At 35.1% G+C, this 20,000-nt stretch overlaps 1 protein-coding gene across 8 annotated transcripts in view; it reads left to right on the top strand.

The window, feature by feature from the left end:
• DEF8 (differentially expressed in FDCP 8 homolog) overlaps window positions 1-20,000 on the top strand; it is a 21,653-nt gene that overhangs the window by 1,062 nt on the left and 591 nt on the right. Inside the window, exons 2-12 of one of the 8 annotated variants that reach the window (XM_043002399.2) lie at window positions 2,348-2,492; window positions 3,025-3,223; window positions 3,481-3,571; window positions 4,628-4,768; window positions 4,888-5,050; window positions 5,670-5,834; window positions 8,339-8,383; window positions 12,452-12,496; window positions 17,602-17,843; window positions 18,284-18,505; window positions 18,696-20,000. The exon at window positions 18,696-20,000 is cut by the window's right edge and continues 591 nt beyond it. In XM_043002399.2, the coding sequence (XP_042858333.1) occupies window positions 2,360-2,492; window positions 3,025-3,223; window positions 3,481-3,571; window positions 4,628-4,768; window positions 4,888-5,050; window positions 5,670-5,834; window positions 8,339-8,383; window positions 12,452-12,496; window positions 17,602-17,843; window positions 18,284-18,505; window positions 18,696-18,905 (1,656 nt within the window). In that variant the 5' untranslated portion in view covers window positions 2,348-2,359 and the 3' untranslated portion in view covers window positions 18,906-20,000. The remainder of the gene's footprint in view (window positions 1-2,347; window positions 2,493-3,024; window positions 3,224-3,480; window positions 3,572-4,627; window positions 4,769-4,887; window positions 5,051-5,669; window positions 5,835-8,338; window positions 8,384-12,451; window positions 12,497-17,601; window positions 17,844-18,283; window positions 18,506-18,695) is intronic. The other 7 variants (XM_043002403.2, XM_043002400.2, XM_043002401.2 and 4 more) reach the window with 7 other exon arrangements.

The raw sequence follows: 20,000 nt of genomic DNA, 5'->3' as shown, positions 1-20,000 counted from the left end.
ACTTCACACTTTAGTTCTTCTCATGCACACCAGAAATCATGGCAAAAAGTGCTGTGCTTTTTATACTAGGATCTTGGGTGTACACAAGAAACGCAGAAGTGTTCAGTGTGCAAAAGTAAACAAATGTGCATTTGAAGTGCGTTTAATCAAAGCTCTTGAATAAGGTAGAATTTCTAATTAAGATTTCCTTTACAAATCCTCTAAGGAGCATTGTCAAGAACACTTTATTATCATGCAATTACTTTGTTTTCTCGACACAGAATGCCATACCCTTATCTACTAGCATAGCCATTTCACCTAATGAATATATATAAATTCAGATGAACAATGAGCAACAAGAAAATAATTAATACAAATTTTGTATGTGCAATTGCCATACTTTCCATACTAGCCTGGTTTTAATGGACCTATGGATGGATAAGAAAATAGTGTTTGGAGTCAATATCTTGATGAACTAAAGATAAAAAGGAGTTATTTTAGCATCATAGGGAGTGTAAGTGAGTGTGTGTTTTGGTTTAGGTTGGTTTTGCTTTTAGGGGAAGCCTCCTTTGGCATGTGACATTTTGTGTGTGTGTGTGCGTGTGCGTGTGCGTGTGCGTGTGCGTGTGCGTGTGCGTGTGCGTGTGCGTGTGCGTGTGCGTGTGCGTGTGCGTGTGCGTGTGCTTGTGTGTGTGTGTGTGTGTGTGTGTGTGTGTTGTTTATAGGATCATTACATCCTGTTGATCTGAATTGATCTGGGCATTTAGAATTTTTATCAGGTGTGTGGCAGGGTAATGGTATTTTTAGATTTGAATTAGTTTGATAATAGCAATCTTGCATGCAGTTTGTAGACATCCTAAACAATTTATCATCAAATAAAGGACTAGGCCAAGCTCTGTCATGCCAGAAAATATGAGGTTGCTTATTGATCATTGTTGGAAAGCTGAAGACCCATAGGCCACAGCAATTGCTTGACCTCATCTATCATAGGTTTGCTCCCCCACCCGGTCATTCTTATTCCCATACTTTCTCTTTTATCGGTAGGGGGTATAGTTCTGACATGAATGGATTGCTACTGAAATGAAGGCTGAAATCTGTTGGTAAACCATGCTTTTATGGCTCCACTTCATATCCATCCATTGCTGCAATTTTATTTAAAAAAAAAGTGTTTTAGTATGTGCATTTCGAATAAAGACCATAGACTTTGGTTGTTTCATATTGGAATATAATCATAAACTTCCCCAAAACAACAAATTTCTGGTTGATGATCTCTAGTATTTTTTCTTGAAAAATATACTTTTGCTACATTTCATCGTACATAATGTATGAACCTCCTTTCAGGTTAAAGATGTTTAAGATAATTATTGTAATTGGCTTTTATTCTGATGATTCTAGATGAAAATCTTCATAATATTGAAATATTTTTGTTGATAATGGTAACTAGATTGGTGAGGATACAGTTAACCCATTGCAGATGGAGATGGATTTGCTTGCCCAATCTCCGGGATGAGTTTTATTTCAAAGCGAGACAGCTTCTCTCTAAAGATAGTGCTTACTAGAGACCGTGGATGGGTGCCATTCAAGGCTCTCTCTCCTGCTGATGCTAGGAGAAAGTGGTGCCATATAGGTTTTGGATTTTAGGTGGAACCCACTTTGCTTAACCCTCTCTGGACGGGTGGTACACTTGTGTACCCTGCATTTTTGGCCATATCAGCGGCTGATGTCAAACGGCGTCCGTTATTTAACTGATTTAGGCCTAAGCGTTCGACAGCCCCGGCCGAAAGGCCTAAAAGGCTAGAATGCCCCCGGCATGAGTGGGTTATATTATAGCAATTATAGTAATTATGATTGCAATTATCATCATCACTCACTCATTACTCATAGCACAATAAAAAAACAGTTATCCAAAATCCCCCTACATCATATACGTCATGTTGCCCGTCCACAATGGGTTCATATTGATGTCTAAATGCTGTATACCATAGTGAATAGAGAAATTAAAACTAAAAAACTTATGATTCAATATCCATCAAATATTTATGGGGCAGTTTTTTTGATACTGAATGAAAGGGAAGGATTTTGTTTTTTCCTCTTTAATTTATTTTGTCTGTTGTGTTGCGATATACTGTTTGCATTAGAAAAAGAAACTTGGCCTGTCTTTAATAGAAATCTTATTGCAAATCTTGCATTTGTAATGGTTTTCTTTAAAATGTACATACTGCTTTTACCTTATTTATGTCTTTGTGTAAATTGATTGTATCTCAATCTATATGACTCTATCTGTTGCAATTAATAAACTGTAGCTACATATAAATAAGGCATTAAGTGCTAGAATTTGGCCAGATTATTACAGTGCTAGCTTTTTCAGGTGTCAGTTGTAATGTCTGACAACACAGTGTGGAATGTAAGTGAAACTGCCAACGTCTATATCACGGGTGTTGTATCTGGGGTGTCAGAAGTTGCATCAAGTGTAACACATGGTGTTGGAGGCGTTGTACACAGTGTCACGTCGGGTAAGATACATTTGCTGAAGCACATGAAACTGAAAAAAATTGTTTTTAGTGTTGTGTGATACATGTGATAACCCTTCTCTTTGGATATAGTTGTACTGCATGTTATTGTCTCTGTAAATTATGTATATGATATATATGTATGTATTTGCATTTATTCCATTTGTGCTATTGAATTTAGTCTTAGTAAGTTTCTTATTCTTTGCCTTAGCAAAATACAAGAGATGGAAGGATTAACACTGTGGAATATGTTAAAGTTTGAAAAAAAGGTTAATGTAATAATTTGAGAATAAATCAGATAAATGTACAGTTTTATGCTTGATTTTATAAACATTGGAAATGAATGGCTCATTATGCAGGGTGTAACTATAGTTAACATGGCAGGATAACACTGCCTTTATAAAAGTAAAGATACACAATATATCATTACATAACTAGCAATTACTGGAATAAAACTGTCATGTCACATATTTTTGGAAAATTTCCAAGAAAAAGAATATTGTCATTTGTACTATCATCACCAAATTCCTTTCAGGGATGGGAGACGTAGTACACAATGTCTCCCTGGGAATGGGGGATGCTGTACATAACGTGACTTCGGGGGTCAAGCGCCTCTTGACCTACCCTCCGACTGCATGCCATGCAGAGGATGAGGAAGAGTGCCCAGGGGTCCTTCCTCCGACTCCTAGGAATACTTCTGTGTCGCCCAATTCCGAGCATCCGCATAGTGATGTGTGAGTTTTGTTAAGGATATAGACTAGGTGATTTAGACTACACCTTGATTCATGGATGTGGCTTATTTGATTGAACAGTGAGTTTTCATGTTTGTGAATGACAATCATAAGAATATTGTGCATTATTTGATTAATGAATGAACTGTATTGAATGCAACATCCTACAAGTTTTTTTTTTATGTCACTATTCTCAATAACTAGTTAGTTTTTGTTTTTGTTTGTAGGCTAATAATAATTATACTAATTTCCTTTCACAGGAGCCCAGGAACTGATTCCGAGTTAGCTGAAGAAGAAGCCGAGATTAACAATGAGTTGGGCATTACTGAGGATTATTTTTCACAGCCTGAGGTACTGTTATATTGTTTTTTTCATTCCCATTCAGTACTGTTGTTCTTGTTAGAACCTCTAAAGGGTTGTCCAAGTGGAATATGATGACAGTAAATATACGGAGGAGACTGGCATCCACATGGTGATTCTTGCGAGAAGTTTTGATTGCAAAATGAGTATAAAAGCATAGAAATGGAGGGTTGATCCCCTCCTCCCACACACATCTCAAATGAATGGCATCTGCTACAAGTCTGGGCATAAAAAGTCATAATTTATAAAAGAATGATAATATCGCAATGTATTCTGGGCTTCTCATAAGAGAGTGTCGTATGTCTAGCCTCTTGTTACATTATCAAGCATTAGCACATTGAAGGAAAAAAATTACAGATCTGTTCTCCACACTTTGATGTGCTGCATTTGTGATTTCCATGCTCATTTTTTCATTAAATAGGAAAGAGAGAGTCCACAAAATGTGGTTGACTAATTTACCCATGTTTTGATGGCTGTCCTCAAGGTTGGCAACAATGAACATGGAACATCATAGATGTTAATTATTCATAGGAAAAGTCTTAATGAGTTTTGTAGACTATTGACGTGACTAAGTTTGATAAACAAAAGGAAGATAGGAATGTTGATAAGTAAGAGATACTGTTATAATCTTTTATTTCTTGTTTATGCTTGTTTAAATGCTATATGATTGATAAGGAAAGTCTTTTAAAGATTTTAGTGCTTCAGAATTGTCACTTCATATAGTGAAGCAATAGAAATGCAGAAAATATGAAGGGTAGTGCATGGCAGAAGAGCATGCCTGCCAAACACTAACCTTGGTCACTCAGCTAATGAGGTATAAAGGAAAGTGAATTGTTCAAAAAAGCAAGAGATATGATTTATGCATTTCAATTTGATTCTTCATCAGAATTATGTAATTCAGTTAGTAAATTTTGAAGACAGTTAAATAATACATATGTACATGTCACTTTAAAGTCCTTTCTATATAAACTGGTTTACTAGAACAAAATAAAAGAAGACTTGGTTTACTTTATTCATGCATGCTTGTAATTACATATATTTTTACAGGAAAATGTTTTAGAGCTGAGTATTGAAGGACTAGAAGCTAGTATAGAGAAATGCAAGACCTTAATCCTACAGTGTGAGGAGTCCAGCACCAGAAGACGAGCACTTGTACATAAGTTGATAAAAATAAGATTGCGTTTACAGGTAAGTATACATTGGGAATTCTTTTTGTGTGGGTATGTGTTGTTATTGTTTTCTCTTACTTTTATTAGTAAACTCTAATATGATGATAATATTTTTATTGGAGGTTAAATTGCTCACAGGAAGCAAAAGATGCAGAGGAGATAGCCTCAACTGGTGTGCTCTTCCGTCTGAGCCATCAGCTCCAGCCCCAAAAGCCTCCGCTAACACGTGCATCAAAGCAGTACTGCGACAAGTGCGCCCAGATCATTTGGGGGGTGATCCACGTGTCATATATCTGTAGCTGTGAGTGTTTTGTTTCTATGTGATATGGATTTTTGTATTTTTAGATGTGAGGAGTGTGCTGAATATAATATATATTTTGTTAAATCCATCTTTGTCTCATTAATTTTGTACTTCATAGACTAACATAAAAAGTGTTTTTTCTCTTTTGTTACAGATGTTTTATCATGTGGTTATATAAAAAATCTTTGGTCAATAATGTTTATTCTCATGTTCATTTGTTGATCAGTTTATTTATCCATTTATTACTATCATTATTTTTTACTTAATGGGACCAATTTGATTTCAAGAAGTTAAGCAATTTGCACTCTGAATTGTATGTATATTGCCTAGTGATGAAGATGATTTATAAAAAACAAAACAAAAAACAGATGTGCATATATTTCTCTACAAGATGGATTTTTCTGTCTGAATGTAATTTAGCAAAGCTCAATATTACATCAGAGAATGTTTCTTTTAGGATTTGGGCTTACATCTCATGGGAATAGCAAAGAATCATATATAACATATTGGAATCTTCAGGTCCAAGCCAGCATTTGGCATGTTTCTAAAATCAGGCATCTTATTGTATCCACTTTCTGTTTTTGGGAATAACATTCCATTTAGTTACAATACTTTACAGTATGTGAGTACCAGTGCCATGGGAGGTGTGTGGAAGGCATTCAGCGCAGATGTCCAAGTGTAAGGGTGAACGAAGATGCTTCTTATATCCTGAGAATATGTCCGGAAGTAGGGTTGTCGGCCCAGAATTACAAGTGTGCAGAGTGCAAGATACTGATTACAAACAGTGAGTTGTAAACTCATTTTTAGTCTCTGTTTTTTTTGTTTGTTTTTTTGCTTATGTTTAATATAAGATAATGCCAGTTGTGATGGGAATTATTATCCAAAATTATTGATTATATTCCTAATTTATGGTAGTGATAACTAAATCAGTTGTAGGATTATGCCAACTATGGTCACTAATGGACATGACATGATAACCCAGCAGAGAAAGACAATAAAGAGAGATGGGAGTCAGTAGATGGTCTTGAAGTGATTTTAGATTAAATTCAGTTATAAACGAGTACACCACTAACTCTCCTGCACAATTAATTCCAGGCTATGCTGGACTCTTTTGCTTGACCCATAAAGGTCATATGATGGCTGTTCACTAGTAGTCGTCTGATGCCTTATTTTGTGTCTCCCAGCACAAACAATTAGCAAATAAGAGTTGCATACTCATTACATTGTCCTCATCTAGAATCCAGTGGGATTCTAGAAGTTGTCTTATCTAAGTACTTTACCTTTAGGAGAAGAGAAGATATGGCACAAAGTGAAGCTATTTAACCCATTCACGCTGGGACATATTTTTGCCTACCCCCACTAACGCTGGGAAGATAACAAGCATGCAACGCTTCGTGCCGGGATGTTTTCTTGCTACGCGGGGCTGTGCTGATTCTGTCAGAGTGTTTTTCACCATCCCCATTCTATGGTTTTCATGAATGCTCCTACAATGTTAACCCATCCACGACGGGGGAATTCTAGCCTTGAATGTCCCAATGCCGGGGCGTTCGAATTATTAGGCCTAAATCAATTGAATAGCTGGCACAATACTGTGCCGCCCTGCCACTGGGCTTTTGAATGCGCGGTACAGTACTGTACCACCCGTCCAGTGTGGGTTAAGGCACATAAAAATATTGCCATGTTCAGAGGAGTTATTTTAGTCAAAAAACATGTTACAATAATGCCTTTTTAGTTTTATTTGATTGAACTTTGCCTATATTACTCACTTCTATGTGAAAATACCTAAGAAAAGTGGAAGCAATCTCTCAGTGGGGCATCAAAAAACATGTTTTATACGTTCTTTTTTTTTTTTTTTTTTTTTTACCAAAACGAAAAGAACAATATGAATTACACGTACATATGAGTATGTACATGTACCTAATGACGTGACATTATGTGATATCATGGGTAATCAACAAATTAGAAGTAGTATTCCATTAGTAAGTTTTTACTCTATTTTATTTCATGGCCAAACTCATTTGATTTTACAATAGTTTTTTGACTCAGAACTTTTTATTCAACCGAACAAGAAGCAGAAATTATCATGATGTCATCAATATCATTTAGTTTTCTGTGACGTTATTTCTTTAACCTTATATCTCATTTTATGACATTCAAACACCTAAACGAAAGTAACAGAGTCTAAGAAATTATGTGAACAATCTAGTGATCTATTGCTGACATTTCAGCACATCACATTACCCTGCCTGGGTCTCGGCCAGAAAATGCACCATGTCTCAGGGCGTCGCCCAGGTCCAGGAATATTTTTCGACCCCATGATAGCACGTCAACCGGTGTGAATGGGTTAAATGCAAAAAATTATATCTTTTGTTATATTACCTATTCTTAATTCTACAAAATGTTGTATTGGTCTCTTTGTTATTTTATGTATTTCATTTGTTTCCACAATATTTCTTCAAATTCTTTCTTTTCCCAATTCTCCTTTGTAAGACAACTTTTGTTTTTTGTCTGAATCAGTTTCCATGTTCTTCTATCACTGTCTCTCTTTCCATGTTGGTACATGCATTGGGGCATCTTTACATTAACCCACACAGGACGGGTGGTACAGCATGTGTACCGCGCATTCAAAAGCCCAGTTGCCGGGCGGCACAGTATTGTGCCGGCTATTCAATTGATTTAGGCCTAATAATTCGAACGCCCCGGCATTTGGACATTCAAGGCTAGAATTCCCCCGTCGGGAATGGGTTAATGGCAAAGGTCAAATGATGCATAATTATTAAAATTAAAGTTTCTGTGTCATATCTGATGTGACTAGATTCTATTTCTGAATTCGTTATAACAATTAGATGGGAATCTAAACTATTGTAATGAAATTAATTGGTATGAGTAATAATTTTGTTAGTTTTGAAGAATGTGCAGATGAATAAATAGACCATGAGTAATGCTTTGATTCTGCTAGGTTGAAATATTTTCAATTGCTGATAATATATTCCTATTGCATGGGCATTATTTTCATTTTTGTTACTGCAAAAAGTAGGATAATGAAATCTTTCTTTTACTTTTATGAGTATTTTGAATGGCATGTCTTTATTAAAATTATTTTGAATGATGATTTGCCAAGCTGCAATTTTTTGCCTATCTCCTGTTGAGTTTGAACAGCAGTTTTGCACAACGATTTTGCGATTTTTTAACTTTTGTGTTGAGTACTGTTTGGCACTCCTTTTGATCCACCTTTTTATGCCTATATTCTGATCCAATTATCTAATTTGTTTGTTTCAAACTTTTCAGAATACACTGTAATCACAAAGCACGGCAGGAGGTTAAAATGCAGAGGTATTGACTCTAGAGTAATGACTATGGTTAAAATGTTGCTGTCAATTTTTTTTTGTCTCTCTAGCTACCTCTCATGTATAAAAGTGTCAAAGGTCTAGAAAGCAATTGGCAGTTGTTTGGAAAGCTATTATAGAAGGCATCCTCTCTTCATTGCAAGCAGGTTTCTTTTTGCTCTTGTTTGACAGGAGGAATGTTAAGAAGACAGGATTAGCTACCTTGGTATCGGTTTTTGGCTCTCTGTCATATGTTGTGCTTTGCTTGCTAGATTAGTAGACTAGGAAAATCAGGGCATAGTTATATTTCAATTAATTCTTCTATTCTAGCATTCTGTTTGGTTATACTGATTTAGCTCTATCAGACACTGGGGGTTATTTTTTCTGTTATCTATGTTTTTAGATAGATTGACCAAGTTGTTTTGTTTTATTTATTTTGTATTGCTTTATTTAATTGTTGAATTAGTATCCATGACACAACACTTACTTTATCATTATTAACAAGACTTCAGATTTTAAATTATTTACTTTTTGCTCTACTTGTGCCTTTAGCCAGATAATGCTATGGTGGTTTTGGCTCCGCTTGGATATAGCACCAGGGTATACCAAACTTTCGAAAGGCCTAATGTCTTGGGCTATTCACCTTTTGAGGCAATGGCCAGCCACTATGTGCACAATCCTCCAGTGTGGCCATACAAAAAACCATGTCAGTATTGTGTTCCTGGGGTAGACCTACTGGCCCATGATGTTATATCATGTCATATGTCATTAACCCTATGGCAGTGGTGCGTGTAACGATCGAACTAGCAGTCAAGCTGGTATTATATGACACTGGTAGTATTGCCCTAAAATTAGAGGGATGGGAAAGTGTTTTCACTGCAGACTACCCTAAATGGCATTTTAGATATAAATCGTTCACAAAATAAGGGTTCAAGTTGACTTTGGAACCATATAGCTCTGAAGCTAGTGCCGTTATAGCTATAATTCTTCATGACTATGTGCACGCTTCAACTGTAAACAGATGCTGATGCCTCATCATACACGCATTGACACCCGTTGTTGGTTTTTGGACATGAGTCTCTTTTATTTCACCTTTTTTTTCTTTGTTTATATCCTTCTGTTTGGCATATATCTGGAAGTCCACACACACACACACACACACACACACACACACACACACACACACACACACACACACACACACACACACACACACACACACACAAACACACACACACACACACCACACACACACACACACACACACACACACACACACACACACACACACACACACACACACACACACACACACACACACACACACACACACACACACACACACACACACTTACACACACACACACACACACTTACACACACACACACACACACACACACACACACACACACACACACACACACACACACACACACACACACACACACACACACACACACACACACACACACACACACACACACACACACACACACACACACACACACACACACACACACACACACACAGAGCAAACTAAACTATTGTTGTTTTAAGTATATGGATCATCAGGAGTATGAGTTATAGGAACAAAAAGGTATTTAAGAGTTTTTATTTTGATAAAAAGCCCTAGATTGTATAGATGTTTTAGTTCATGATAATCATCAGTTTGATAGTATTTTATAATTTATTAATGAGATTGCAATAAGAATGAAGACAGTTCAAACTTTTTTGGTTTATTATGTTCATATTTTTTTGCTATGCTGTGCTAGGTAGCTCATTTTACCATTTCTGTTTTCACAAATGGCCTGGATTTTTGGTTACCTATGAAATGTTTCCCTGTTGGTGTTAGCTGTAGAATTCCATGTTACCTTCTCACTGGAGATAGTCTGGCTTGCTGTTAGTTCAAGTATTTTTGAAACTTTCATTTGGATGATTCATAATCTGAAAGAATCCTTTTTTTTCTCACTCTCATTCTCTTTACTATTGTAAATTGTATTCATTTTATTTATTTTATGTTGAAGTTCAGATTTACCAAGCTTCTATATTGTTTTTAATAAGAAAGGAAGTCAGCTCAAATAATTTATTCTAAGTTGTAGGGGTCTTTTATGAAAGTGCAAAACAGTGTCCAACAATTCCCAATCTTTTAGATGTTGGGTTTCCAATATGGTTGTTCTCTTCAGGGAATGTTTTTGAGATTATATGTAAAGGTTGGCTTCAAGATCTTATGGCAATATCATTTCTAAAGTGTGTCGATATAGTTATTCAATGCATTTTGGCTTGGCAGATTATTTTTCTCTGGTCATGTTTGCTTTACCAATTTTCAAGTCTTGTACAATATCAGTTAGTTAAGGTCAGATTTGCTTCCTACCTTGAAGATTTTCTCTGGGGCTTTCTATAAGAAGTTAGATAGAATTTTGCAAAGAATCATTTCATCAGTTCAACACCTAATTATTTGTTATTGATATGGCTTTGATTATTATTTTGTAAAGAAAAAACTATAGAGGTGTAGAAAATGGATGCTTAAAACTTCATATTCTTTTATTTTTTTTTATAAACACCATTCCTCTAACTTGGATCACAAACTTTTATGCAAGAACTATTGGCATTAGTTTGAGCAGTTTCTCTATATTTACTGGTTATAGGATGAACTTTTGCCTTATTGAATCAAAATTCGTAATAGAGAATCTATTGTACAAGGTTAAAATCCGATGGCTTTAAAATGTCTGAGGCTTCCCTAAATTGTTAACCCCTTAATGATGGATGGTCTTCCCACTGGTGACATGAACGCCACGTGATGGCTTTGTCTGGCTGTCTTGCGGGCTGATTGGGCGCATAGAGGCTTGCCACTACAAATAGCAAACAGCGAATTTTGAAATACATAAAACATTTAACTACAACTATGCTTAGTTAAACTACCATTTGTAAACTCCATTCTTGTATAGGGATGCAAACGATTTATGAACTTTCATTCATTTTTATATTACATTTCTCTATTAAGGTATTTGGATATTTTTGTAGAAGTCATTTGATTTTTAGATATAGCTTCATACCTTCATTTTGTTTTTCAGTGATTTAGAGAAATAGAGAAACAAATTAGACAATGGTAGATTTGTTTTGTATATCAGGTTTTCCAGTTTTAGAGATGGAGAATATGGAGGTGAATACAGTTCCAGTTCTATTTGTAAAAGAATAAATCATAACTAAACAGAAGTTACATAATTATTCTTGAAAGAACAAAAGTTTTAGATTTATACTGAATGTAAAATTATACCATATCCTTTGTTTCCTTTTAGCAATTAAATGAGATTCCCCATATCCTTTGAAGGTGACTTAATGAAATAGAGAAAAGGCATAAAGTTGATAACTTTTTCTGCTTTTTTCTCTCAGTTGCAAAAATATTTAGAGCACTTATGCATGAACTTTGAATTAGGTGATAGCATTGTAAAGGGATTTGCGTCTCACGGTAAGATGTTGAAAGAGTCAAGTTTTCATTCTGAGTTTTCCTCTTATTTTCATCAGGTAAGTTTATCATTATGGATATTTTTGTCATAAAAAGCTTTGAGAGAAATATGTGCCATTTGTCAGACTAGAATCAAAGTTTCATTCTGCAATTTCTAAGATATCAAAGATTTCTCTGTGGTTTGCTCTTGTTGTCTTACTTGGTAAAGCCTTATTTTTCAAAGTAATGTACAGTTATTTATACTCACAGTGACAGAGCTTGTGGCTTAACCATGAAAAGTAAGTTGTGTTTAAACAAATGGGAAACTGTTATTTCAATACAGTATATTTTACAGTAATGAAGCTAGTGTTATGCATGAAAAATGATGTTCATGTTTAATGTCAGAAAGATATTTCTGTTGCTCTGATGTTACAGAAGTCATATTTGTAGGAAGATTTTTCCTTGTAATGATGAATAGAATGGGTCTTAAAAGGCATATTGATTGCCTTTGCTCATATTGATTGCCTTTGCTCATAGTTTTGAAAGATAAAGACTTAGGCTATAGGTTGCCTTAACAAATGATATTCCATGAAGTTATCAGATATAACTAATGAATGTATTTTGTGTTTTAGCCCATCCAAGGGGTGTAACATGCCTTGGTGATCCCTTCAAAAAAGGTATAATCATAAATGTGATGTGCATATTTACATATCTGTCAATGCACTTTGTGTTCTCCAGCTTCAGTTATCCAGCAATACTTCCTCTTTTGATACTGACTGGTGCAGGCTTTTGAAGACAACTTTTATATAGATAAAGAGCTGTACTGAGCCCTTGTTAACTTGACTCATGGCAATGTTGCATGTGATAAAGAGGCCTTATTCAATGAATATTATCTTTATAACAGTTCATCATAACTTATTCAGATTTCACAGTATGGCTATTTATGGTATTGCTCAAATTTACGAAGTCTCTTATCACATGCAAGTGATTATCTTCAATAGGAGTTAGATACAACCTAGATGCTTCAACCTTTGATTCTCTGTCTGGTGGCTGAGTGCAATGTATACTTGCTAGAGAACTCATGGAATCCTGGAGAATTAATGCTTGTATGTTTATTTCTTCAGTATCCCCTCACTTTTCAGGAATATGTTAAAAGTATATTTTATACTTTTACCAAGTACACTTGCATGCTTTTATCTCCCTGCAGTGTTAAGTATTTTTTTTTTTACAAGTGCTTTAAGCATTGCCTGTTTGGATGGAGCTTTTCAAGATGAATGATCACATCCCTTTATCCTCTTTGTATATATTTTTTGTTTGTATGTTTTTTCTAAGATTCTTTTTGTTTGCACTGTCTTGATCCTTGTTTGCATTATTTTCCTTACCTTCTGCTTATTACCATGACTTTTTTATGTAACATATTGATTAAGTGTGATTCCCAGCAGGAAAAATAATGTAGTCTAATTAATCTATTTTTTTTATTTTTTCATTCAAATGTATATCTATGACCCAAAGCTGCATAATCTATGTGATGGTACATATCTAGCTCAATCATTACAGGCCAGAGAGGAAATACTTGTGAACTTAATAGAGTTTCTGGGATATAGTTATTGACATTTAATATTTCTGTGTATTACAAATGACTGTAGAGACAGTTGTATTCAGAACAATCAAATAAAAAAATGAGAGATATCTTTAAAGACGTAACCCTCAATGCCAAAGATATATTTTGTTCTACATTTTATTCACAACTAGTAATTGATAGGATATGCAGATGTGTTTAATTGGAATGTGTTGAATTCTCGTACAGACTGGTTATTTTTAGTTGTTTCAATCATTTATTGATTTTGTTTGAGTTTTTTTATTATGATTTTGTACTTATATTTTCATTCTTTGACAGTTTCTTTTAAACATTTCAAGATTGTGTATGTAATAGAAAAGTTATTTGACTGTTTTTTGCACTACATTATAACTTGTATGCATTACACATGTTCAATTTTAATTATAGTATCTATTAATTACTTTTTCCTCTCCTTGACTGTCATGTTTCACAGGGTCAGATAACTGTCATTTTTAATTTTGTTGAAATTACAAGCTATTTAATGGTGTACTTTTTTGTTTATTTGTGTTATATCAAGAATGACTCTTGATGTAATATTTTATTTAGTAAAGATTTTATGGCTAGGAGGACCGTAATTAGCTTATTATATTGAAGCTCACTTGCTTTATCAATGTTCAGGATGACCTGGTCTGCTATTTTGAACTGTGTTGATCTAGCAAACCTTTCATTTGTTGATTTTGAACAGATGGTGAGATATTTCATACAGTCTTGGCTACATTTTTCAAGCCACTGTATTTCACTGATATTTGGATGCTATATTTCACACACATGTTGCATATGTGTTTAAAGATAGGATTCATAATTTTAGTTATGATTAATTTTATTTTTTTTCTATCTATAATTATTATTATTTTGATAATGATAATTATTATAATTATTGTTGTTATTATCATTATTTTATTTATTTATTATTATTATTATTTTTTTAATGATGTGTACACAACTGAATGGTGAAATAGTAGTTTGAAATATGTTGATTGTATTATATTTCTATAGATATTTTTTATATTATGAAGTATAATACCTTTATGCCTTATTGCAGTTGTTGATCATAAAAAGGGGATAAGATCAGAACTTTTTAAAAAATCACATGAAATGTATCAAAATCATTATTAATTGCAAGGCAATAATCACTAATTCTCTTGTCCCTTGGGGTCTGATGTCATGGTTGCAGTGGTCAGTTATGAGCCTAGTCAGAAATTTCACCCATAACAGTTGAACAGAGCATCAGATAATCATGAACGACAAAAGATAAGAGAAAATTCCTCCTAGGCAATCCTCTCTTAGCTCTGCTGTTGAGAGCTAAGGAAAATCTGATTTCTCTTTTCTGGCCAAGAGTCTGGATGCTATTATGTGCACTCTGTGTGTAATAGTTTTAAGACTGTGTTCTCGACCTTTTTGAGAGTGTGTGCGTTTTGTTATGTATAATTTTTCCAGGAGACTTTTATGGTTCTTTTTGAGTGTCAGTTGTTTGCTGAAGTTGGGTGAGTTTTGTCCCTTTGTGTTGTTTCCTGTTTTGTGTTGTGTTGATAGTCTCTCCTCTGCTCATTTGTAGTAGCTGAGAGCACTCTCAACTATCATTCTCTCGCTATCTAGCCTGTGGACAGAGTGGCACTTTATGCTTCCTCTCAAGATCATCTCCCCTCCCTTGGCACACCTCTGTTGCAGTTGGGAGAACACCCTCACTGAGCTGGGGGCTGACTGGCACCCTTTAATCCTTTGTGTCTTTCTCCACTCACACTTTGTACTTTCACTCTGATAGTTTCACACTCCCCTGATCTTGCTGCCTCACCACCTCTCTCTTGATCAATTGCTGGGCAGGACAGGGGAATGCTAGTATACATCCTCTGTTCAGTGTGTTTTTGTTTTGTTTTCTGTTTTTTTTCACATAGATACTTCCCTGAGTGCTTAACCACCAAGGAGTCAATTAGCAGGCCTACGTAATCCTATTTACCCCATTCCCTGAATTTTCAGGAAATAGAAGGGTTTATCTTTGATACTATTATTATTGTTAATAATGTTCTAATGATGATAATGATAACAAGAATGATAGTAATACTAACATTAGTAATCATAAAAAAAGAACTATAAATAAGAAGTGAAAAAAAAAAAAGATCCATGAATGGGGTAAACAGGTAATGTCAGGTAGATTTTTTTATTAACTCCTTGGTTACTATGCACAAATTGATAAAGCAAACCAAAGTGGGCAGTGTATGTCCCCAGCATCTATGGGTTGGTGGTTAATCCAGGTTTAATCCTTTACTGTGGCTTGTAGGTGTGTACTCAGATAAATAAAAGTGCAATTTTCTTCTTGGTTTAGTGGCACTTGTAGATCCAGCTTGAAGGGTGGGATTTTCTTCCTGGCCCATTGGGTGCTTGAAAACTAAGACTCTTCTTAGGAGCACACCCATATGTTGCAGGGCATTTACCTTCCTGATCTATGGTATTTGTAATCTGCTACACCGGCTTTGAGGCATGCACTGTTTAACCCGTTAACGACGGGTGATTAGATATCACGTCTAGTGGTTTTAGGACCAGACACCGGGGACGAATTATTTTGTCCAGCCCAGCGTGCTAGGTGAGTGGGCGCACAGCGCTTGCTAGTGGCCAGTGTGGCAGAGAATCCCGACGCGTTAAGCTTATGCGTTCGAATGTCCCGGCATTTCGGTCATTTTAAGCTGAAATAGCCCCATCGGGAAGGGGTTAAAAGGAAAGTGCAGTTTTTCTTCCTGGCCCAGTGGTGCTCTGGTTTGTGGGTACAAATGCAAGTGAGTCTACCCCTGAGAGTTAGCCTGACCTGCAACTCTTCCATGCTGTTTCCACCCGTTCCAAGCTGGTCATCGTGGGTTGCCCCTACAGGTGGTCTGTGCCCAAGCAGCCTTCTCCAAGCCTGTTGGTTATGCTGAGTCTCCTCCTTGTTAGACAGTTCCATGAATATTCCAATCAGTCTTCTCTAGACCGGCTAATTGTAGTGCTCCCCTATAAGTCCATGTCTCTTCTATTCTGACTGACGAATGAAGACAATAAGTGAACATGCAAGAGGATTCAACAGACTGGACTCGGACACACAATGCAACAACAAACTGTCAAACCATCACGCTTGTTGAGGAAGCAAATATCTTGAGTACTCTCATCACTCTCAATGTATTGCACTATTGCTACCTTTATAATAAAGTGCACGCACTCATCAGTGTTTCGTGGTACCCTGAAATTCACTGATGCAGTCATCTACTTGTCCAAAAAAAATTGTGTAAATGGACCCTCCACTCCATTCATCTGACTGGGATTGCACATGACTAGATCTTGCTTTGCACTCTCGCTGCTGGTCATGTAGCATATGAACATTCCCTCTGGGGAGCCTTCCTATGCCATGCTTACGCTGAGGTCAAGAATGCTTTCAGGAACGCTTGCCTTGTCTGGGGGGGAGAAAAGGTGAATAATTGAGGGGTTGCCAGAATGGATTATTCTCGTATGTTTGTCTTGCCTGGTTATTTGATGTGCTGGCAACTGTTACGGTTAGTAGAAATTTCAGATCGGGATGTACCTGATTGTACCAGACCATTTGGACAGAAAATAAGTATTTTCCAACTATTGGATATGTCATTTGCTTGAATATATGATGCTTATTGCTATACTATAGTTAATTTCATTTATAGAATGTAAACTTTTCTGTTATGCATTTTTTTTTTTCATAACTGTTCCCCTTTCAGCTATGTTTTGCTATTGCTTAGCACATGCATTTTTTTGTGTGTATCCTCCCATATTCCTTAGTGTTTTATTAATTGTATAGCTATTATCTATGAATGTATATATATTTGTTTATTTGTAAAAGCTTTGATATAATACAATTTTGTTTAGGTTGTGAAAAAAACATATTTGGAAATATTTTTTCAGTTTCTTTTATTTTGATATGTTTCATTTCTGATTTGTAAAGTTATAACTTAATCATCATTACAGTAAAATAGTTGCTGAAAGTATCATTTCAAGGACAAGAAGAAGTTGTGAATAAGTGATTGTATGAATATATCATCATAACTAGATATGAAAGTGTTTAGGCTGACTTGTCCAATTTTTCAGTTAGCCATTGTATAAATAGCCAACTTATTTTGAAGTACACCAACTACTTTCACCGATTTGCTTCAGTACCCAAATCAAACATTACAGAGAATGCCTGGTGTGAGCCCAGAAAGTGTGACTATACTGGCCTTTACTACTGTCCTGCTTGTCACTGGAATTCGCGGCAAGTCCTTCCGGCAAGAGTGATCCACAACTGGGACTTTGAGGAGAGAGTCGTAAGCCGTCAAGCAAAACAGTTCCTCTTGCTGATGAAGAGCAAGCCAGTGCTCCATTTGGAAAAGTTGAACCCTCATCTTTTCAAGTTTGTCGAAGAACTGAGTACAGTTAAGGTAAGTGTGGGCTTTGGATTATATTCTGAGGTTATATATACTATTGTTTTTGCAAATGGAAAGCAAGTTTTTATTTTATTTGGTTAATGTATACTCTTGAGCTTATAAAAGAATATGAAAAGAACACATTTGATTTGATGTTCTGCAGATAGATCAAAGGTTTAGATGATGTGGAAGACATATCAAATTCATTTTCAAGACATCAGTGATTTCTGAAGCAATATGAGTGATTCCTAGGGAGTCATAAGAATAATGAAATTGTAAACAGACTATTGCATATAAGATTATTTTGTATATATAGAAATTATTGCTCATTAACATCCTTGTAAACAAAGGATATAATTAGCCAAATAACCTATAGCAGATTCAATACAATTTATGGAGTGATAGGTATTGCATCTAAAACTTAATTTTATACCTAGTATCTCCCTCTGTTACAGAAACTGAGAGAGGACTTGCTCACCATGAAGCAGTACCTCAGCACTTGTCGTTCCGCTCAGGAATCTCGGATACTGCGACAACTTGAAGAGCGGCAGCACTTTGTGGAGAATGCACACATGTATTCCTTACAAGATTTGATAGATGTAAACTCAGGGCAGCTTGTTGATTACCTCAAGAAGATACATAAGAACTTTTCAACCCATATAAAGAATGAATGCTTGGTATGTATGGATATCAATCTTTTTTTGATTCTTTATTTATAAGATTTTGTAAAGTGTGTTTCTAGTTATAAAATTTATGATGATTTATTTTTAGCTTGATGATGATGACTTATATCAATGTGTGTGTGTGTGTTTGTTTGTGTGTTTATATCTTTATGATTATATATATGTGTATTATTGCTCTCTACAGGTTTGCCAAGGGAAGGGTTACATCTGTGAAATTTGTGATGTGAGTGAGATCATTTTCCCTTTTGATGGTGGCGTTGTAGTGTGTATCGGATGCTCAACAGTCCTTCACCACCTGTGTTTCACCTCAAGAAATAGCCTCTGTCCCAGGTGTGTTCGCCAGGAAGCGAGGAAAAGAACAGAAACGGATGAAGAAACAGGAACTGGCGATTAGGAAGTTGTTTTTGAAGTTTCTTGACATATGAATTATTCCCTTGTGCTATTATGACATTGGATGCAGAGTATATATGTAAATATTTATGTATTTGCTGATTAGATATCCATGATCTTTTTTTTTCCACTAAATTTTAAATTCATCTACCAAAAGCTTACCTCACATTTTGCAGAAGATGCTCACATTAACAATCTCACAAACAATCTCTCAACTTTTCTTCATATTCCTTCTAAAACACTCCCACTAGATTTCTTTCAAATGCCTGTCTTCCAGTTTGTTTCTTCTGACGAATCACCAAGTGTTGTCATCATTTTCCAACAATTCTCTCTATTCCATTTAGTATTAACCTGAATCTGTCTTTCTCTTGTTTGAATTTTCTTTTGAAAATGCTTTGTGAAAATCATTCTGTCCCATATGCATGCAGTCATTTTACATGTCATACATTATACATTTAAAATTATTAGATACCTCTGTAATAACATTATTATTCATAAAACTCTTTCATGAGTAAAAGAATACTATGCATCATACATTTCAAAATATCAGTTAGTAGCATTCAATCACAGTGTCGATTTATAAGGAAAAGAATATACATTTTTGTATGCTTTATACATTTTGAAATATGAGATAATTACATGATATCATTATCATTCATGTTGTTCATTCATTAATATAAGAATATATTACCTTATTTTGTACTAAAAGAAACTGTATTGGTACAAAAGAAGGAGAATCTGTACTTGTAAATTATATAATATAAACATAAATTGTAATATATGACTTAGTTACCCATTTGTCTTTGTTCAGGATGTTTATATGAGAAGAAGTAAAAGAGTATTTTTTCCAAATTTATGATGATTGTATAATGTAAGTAATTTCTATATTGGGTTTGCTTTAAGATGTGTTGGAAAAGAATAATTGAAAGCCAAAAATGCTCTATGTCAATTAGATTATTGTTAATATGTTCATGATTTTTTAAGTGCCTGATTGTATTAATATATGGGGACAAATAATTTATTGAATCAACCAAGGGATTTGATCAAACTTAAATATGAAGTATGTAATAATATTGTGCTTATTTTTAAGCTTGTATAT

This window comes from Penaeus japonicus, unplaced genomic scaffold (genome assembly GCF_977035675.1).
Source record: "Penaeus japonicus unplaced genomic scaffold, GWHDUDI00000001_assembly GWHDUDI00000027, whole genome shotgun sequence".
Classification (NCBI taxonomy): Eukaryota; Metazoa; Arthropoda; class Malacostraca; order Decapoda; family Penaeidae; genus Penaeus; species Penaeus japonicus.
Note: the sequence above shows the minus strand (reverse complement) of the source record. Positions and strands in the feature narration are given on the sequence as shown.